Source organism: Haliotis rubra, unplaced genomic scaffold (assembly GCF_003918875.1).
Source record: "Haliotis rubra isolate DU_JTF1 unplaced genomic scaffold, ASM391887v1 Scf203, whole genome shotgun sequence".
NCBI classification, from domain to species: Eukaryota; Metazoa; Mollusca; class Gastropoda; order Lepetellida; family Haliotidae; genus Haliotis; species Haliotis rubra.
Genome location: NW_025766037.1, coordinates 1,369,840 through 1,375,352, shown reverse-complemented (window position 1 = coordinate 1,375,352; position 5,513 = coordinate 1,369,840). Strand labels below are relative to the sequence as shown.

The window sequence follows — 5,513 nt, the reverse complement described above, 5'->3', positions numbered from 1 at the left end:
TATCACCTTTTCAACCCACCCTCCCTGGTGTTGAAAATATCCTCCCTGGTGTTGAAAATATCTACTATAGAACCAGACAATAAGATACAACCCAACACTCTCCTGGTGTTGACAGTATCACCTTTAGAACCCACCAATAATATGGTGTTGAAAATATCTACTATAGAACCAGACAATAATATACAACCCACCCTCCCTGGTGTTGAAAATATCTACTATAGAACCAGACAATAATATACAACCCACCCTCCCTGGTGTTGAAAATATCTACTATAGAACCAGACAATAAGATACAACTCAACCCTCCCTGGTGTTGACAGTATCACCTTTTCAACCCACCCTCCCTGGTGTTGAAAATATCTACTATAGAACCAGACAATAAGATACAACCAACCCTCCCTGGTGTTGACAGTATCACCTTTTCAACCCACCCTCCCTGGTATTGAAAATATCTACTATAGAACCAGACAATAATATACAACCCACCCTCCCTGGTGTTGAAAATATCTACTATAGAACCAGACAATAAGATACAACTCACCCTCCCTGGTGTTGAACCTATAGAACCAGACAATAATATACAACCCACCCTCCCTGGTGTTGAAAATATCTACTATAGAACCAGACAATAATATACAACTCACCCTCCTGGTGTTGGATGGTATCGCCTTTTCAATACACCCACTCTCCCTGGTGTTGAAAATATCTACTATAGAACCAGACAATAATATACAACTCAGCCTCTCTGGTGTTGAAAATATCTACTACCTAGAACTCAGACAATAATAATACAACCCACCCTCCCTGGTGTTGAAACCAGACAATATCTACTATAGAACCAGACAATAAGATACAACTCACCCTCCCTGGTGTGAAAATATCTACTATAGAACCAGACAATAATATACAACCCACCCACTGACAGGCCCGGGGACAAGGTGGGGCGAAGACTGACCAGTCTGGGACATGGAGGGAGGAACACTGACCGGCCTGGGACAAGGAGGGAGGAACACTGACCGGCCTGGTACAAGGAGGGAGGAACACTGACCGGCCTGGGACAAGGTGGGGCGAACATTGACCGGCCTGGGACAAGGTGGGAGGAACACTGACCAGTCTGGGACAAGGAGGGACGGACACTGACCAGCCTGGGACAAGGTGGGGAGAACACTGACCGGCCTGGGACAAGGTAGGAGGAACACTGACCAGTCTGGGACAAGGAGGGAGGAACACTGACCGGCCTGGGACAAGGTGGGGCGAACACTGACCGGCCTGGGACAAGGAGGGAGGAACACTGACCAGTCTGGGACATGGAGGGACGGACACTGACCAGTCTGGGACATGGAGGGACGGACACTGACCGGCCTGGGACAAGGAGGGCGAACACTGACCGGCCTGGGACAAGGTGGGAGGAACACTGACCGGCTTTGGACAAGGTGGGGCGAAAACTGACCTGCCTGGGACAAGGTGGGGCGAACAATGACCAGTCTGGGACATGGACGGACGAACACTGACCGGCCTAGGACAAGGAGTGAGGAACACTGACCAGCCTGGGACATGGAGGGACGAACACTGACCGGCTTGGGACAAGGTGGGGCGAAAACTGTCCAGCCTGGACAAGGATGGACGAACACTGACCAGTCTGGGACAAGGAGGGAGGAACACTGACCGGCCTGGGACAAAGAGGGAGGAACACTGGCCAGTCTGGGACAAGGAGGGAGGAACACTGGCCAGCCTGGGACAAGAAGGGAGGAACACTGACCAGCCTGGGACAAGGGGGCACGAACACTGGCCGGCCTGGAACAAGGTGGGGCGAACACTGACAAGCCGGAGACAAGGAGGGAGGAACACTGGCCAGTCTTGGACAAAAACGGAGGAACACTGACCAGCCGGGGACAAAGAGGGACGAACACTGGCCGGCCTGGGACAAAGAGGGAGGAACACTGACCAGCCTGGGACAAGGAGGGAGGAACACTGGCCGGCCTGGGACAAGGTGGGGCGAACACTGACCAGCCGGGGACAAGGAGGGAGGAACACTGGCCAGTCTGGGACAAGAACGGAGGAACACTGACCAGCTTGGGACAAAGAGGGACGAACACTTACCGGCCTGGGACAAGGTGGGGCGAACACTTACCGGCCTGGGACAAGGTGGGGCGAACACTGACCGGCCTGGTACAAGGAGGGACGAACACTGACCGGCTTGGGACAAGGTGGGGCGAAAAACTGACCTGCCTGGGACAAAGAGGGACGAACACTGACCGGCTTGGGACAAGGTGGGGCGAAAACTGACCTGCCTGGGACAAGGTGGGGCGAACAATGACCAGTCTGGGACAAGAACGGAAGAACACTGACCGGCCTAGGACAAGGAGGGAGGAACACTGACCAGCCTGGGACATGGAGGGACGAACACTGACCGGCTTGGGAAAAAGGAGCGACGAATACTGACCAGTCTGGGACAAGGAGGGAGGAACACTGACCGGCTTGGGACAAGGTGGGGCGAAAACTGTCAAGCCTGGGACAAGGATGGACGAACACTGACCAGTCTGGGACAAGGAGGGAGGAACACTGACCGGCCTGGGACAAAGAGGGAGGAACACTGGCCAGTCTGGGACAAGGAGGGAGGAACACTGGCCAGCCTGGGACAAGAAGGGAGGAACACTGACCAGCCTGGGACAAGGGGGGACGAACACTGGCCGGCCTGGGACAAGGTGGGGCGAACACTGACCAGCCGGGGACAAGGAGGGAGGAACACTGACCAGCCTGGGACAAAGAGGGACGAACACTGACCGGCCTGGGACAAGGTGGAGCGAACACTGACCAGCCTGGGATAAGGAGGGAGGATCACTGGCCCGCCTGGGACAAGGAGGGAGGAACATTGGCCGTCCTGGGACAAGGTGGGGCGAACACTGACCAGTCTGGGACATGGAGGGACGAACACTGACCAGTCTGGGACAAGGAAGGAGGAACACTGACCAGCCTGGGACATGGTGGGGCGAAAACTGACCAGCCTGGGACAAGGAGGGAGGAAAACTGACCAGCCTGGGACAAGGAGGGACGAACACTGGCCAGTCTGGGACATGAAGGGAGGAAAACTGACCAGCCTGGGACAAGGAGGGACGAACACTGGCCAGTCTGGGACATGAAGGGAGGAACACTGACCAGTTTGGGACATGAAGGGACGAACACTGACCAGTCTGGGACAAGGAGGGAGGAACACTGACCAGTCTGAGACAAGGAGGGACGAACTCTGACCAGCCAATCCAACACATTTGTTTCCCAAGTGTCAGTATGTCTTCACCGCCTTCACATGGCAGTGTGTGTCGGAACTGTTCACACTACCTCATATAGTTGTTCTGCGAGAATCAAAGCACACATTCTTTAACGGAACTACGAATCGCATTGTTTGGTGAGTGCCGGAGGTGTTGCGCCAAGTTCTATATTGATTGAAGTAGTCTAGAATATTTCGTGAAGTATACACAAGGAACTTAATGAAGCGCCCCTGTATTTTAGGACAGGTTTTCAACACGTACATATTTTAACGTCTCGTGGTGACCTCGATCGAAAAACATGAGTTCTGACCCTTATGAAATTTGACTCATAAAAAACGACAAAATGATTGGAATCCATGTTGATTTTATAATGATAATTGCCCATTTAAAAAGACAACATACAAAACCATGTCTCTACAAGTATAGCCCTGGAATGTTTCATTTTGAATTTATTGGTGAAAGTGAACATTTAAAATCTCATTTTGCGTGTCTTACACGATTCAATGTAAATACCGAGTGTAACCTCCATGTGACTGTGTGACAGCCAGCACTTTCTTTGTTATACCCTCTGTCAGCCTCCTGATCCTCTGAACGGGCAGTCAACGCCATTCCTCGTGTAAAGCGGCTTCAAATTGGGCCAGGTTCTGTACAGGAGGATCCCTTTGTTGCACACGTCGACCAATCATGTCCCAGATATGCTCCAAAGGGTTAAGATCGGGGCTCATTCAATCGTGAGAGTGAGTGAGTGAGTGAGTGAGTTGAGTTTTACGCCGCACTCAGCAATATTCCAGCTATATGGCGGCGGTCTGTAAATAATCGAGTCTGGACCAGACAATCCAGTGATCAACAGCATGAGCATCGATCTGCGCAATTGGGAACCGATGACATGTGTCAACCAAGTCAGCGAAACTGACCACCCGATCCCGTTAGTCGCCTCTTACGACAAGATAGTCGCTTGTTATGGCAAACACATGGGTTGCTGAAGACCTATTCTACCCCGGATCTTCACGGGTCCCAATCGTGAGATATTCCAAGAGGGGCTTAACTAAGTTCTTTGTTTACATATTGATTGAAGTAGTGTCCACGTTCTGTTTATTGATTACATTAGTGGGTTCACGGTCTTTAGTGTTTGGTGTTTGGTTGGTAGTTGTTTTACGCCGCAATCAGCAATATTCCAACTATACGGCGGCGGTCTGTAAACAATCGAGTCTGGACCAGACAATCCAGTGATCAACAGCACCAGACAATCCAGTGATCAACAGCATAATCATCGACCTACGCAATTGGGATGTCAACCAAGTCAGCGAGCCTGACCACCAGATCCCGTTATCGCCTCTTACGACAAGCATGGGTTACTAAGGTGGTGGGGTAGCCTAGTGGTTAAAGCGTTGGCTCGTCACGCCGAAGACCCGGGTTCGAATCCCCACATGGGTACAATGTGTGAAGCCCATTTCTGGTGTCCCCCGCCGTGATATTGCTGGAATATTGCTAAAAGTGGCGTAAAACCAAACTCAGTCAGTCAGTCAGTACTGAAGATCAATTCTGACCCGGATCTTCGAATTCTCGGGTCTTGCTGATCTTGAATCCATAACACAGATTGCACTGCCAGTAATAGCAGCAGAACAACCAAGATATGCAGCGGAGAACAAAAAAATAGACCGAACAAGGTGTTACAGTCACAGAATTCGACTCCTCGGTTAATAAAACGTTTTACATATTAGAATATGTATTGTAAAGAAAGACTTAGCCTTCTTGTGAAGTGGCACTTGTCCTCTACCAACACTGTTTCCGGAGTTCGAGTCGGCGGAAATGAAACACAACCTCAGAATTTTAAAGCTGCATCATTAACGCGTCCGCTTGTCGCGCTAGTTCGATTCCCCAAATGTGTACAGTGTGTGAAGCCCATTTCTCGTGTCCCCCGCCCTGATTTTGCTGGAATATTGCTAAAGGCGGCGTAAAACCATACTCACTCACTTACTCACTACATGTGTATCTGGCTGGTCAGAAATATTGCAGCTATATCACGGTGGTCAAAAATATTGCAGCTGTATCACGGTGGTCAAAAATATTGCAGCTGTATCACGGTGGTCAAAAATATTACAGCTGTATCACGGTGGTCAAAAATATTGCAGCTGTATCACGGTGGTCTGTAATCACACATATCACAGCTGTATCACGGTGGTCTGCTGTCTGAAATGTTACAGCCGTATCACGGTGGTCTGTAATCACACATATCACAGCTGTATC

General features: G+C 50.6%; 1 protein-coding gene across 1 annotated transcript; it reads right to left on the bottom strand.

The window, feature by feature from the left end:
* Window positions 1–672: 672 nt before the first annotated feature.
* On the bottom strand, window positions 673–3,875 carry LOC124275857 (extensin-like). The gene is made up of 4 exons (XM_046711539.1): window positions 3,832–3,875; window positions 2,226–3,129; window positions 924–2,072; window positions 673–690 (listed from the first exon to the last, which is right to left on the bottom strand). The coding sequence occupies exons 1-4, from the start codon at window positions 3,873–3,875 to the stop codon at window positions 673–675; spliced, it is 2,115 nt and encodes a 704-aa protein (XP_046567495.1).
* Between the last annotated feature and the right edge of the window lie 1,638 nt (window positions 3,876–5,513).

Excerpts from the sequence above, each read along its gene's own strand:
- LOC124275857 (XM_046711539.1), bottom strand. The coding sequence starts at position 3,875 with ATGGCGTTGACTGCCCGTTCAGAGGATCAGGAGGCTGACAGAGG. Across the intron at positions 3,130-3,831 it reads GATCAGGAGGCTGACAGAGG|ACTGGCCAGTGTTCGTCCCT; the intron begins GTATAACAAAGA and ends TTCATGTCCCAG. Across the intron at positions 2,073-2,225 it reads TCCCTCTTTGTCCCAGGCAG|CTGGTCAGTGTTCCTCCGTT; the intron begins GTCAGTTTTTCG and ends CTTTGTCCCAAG.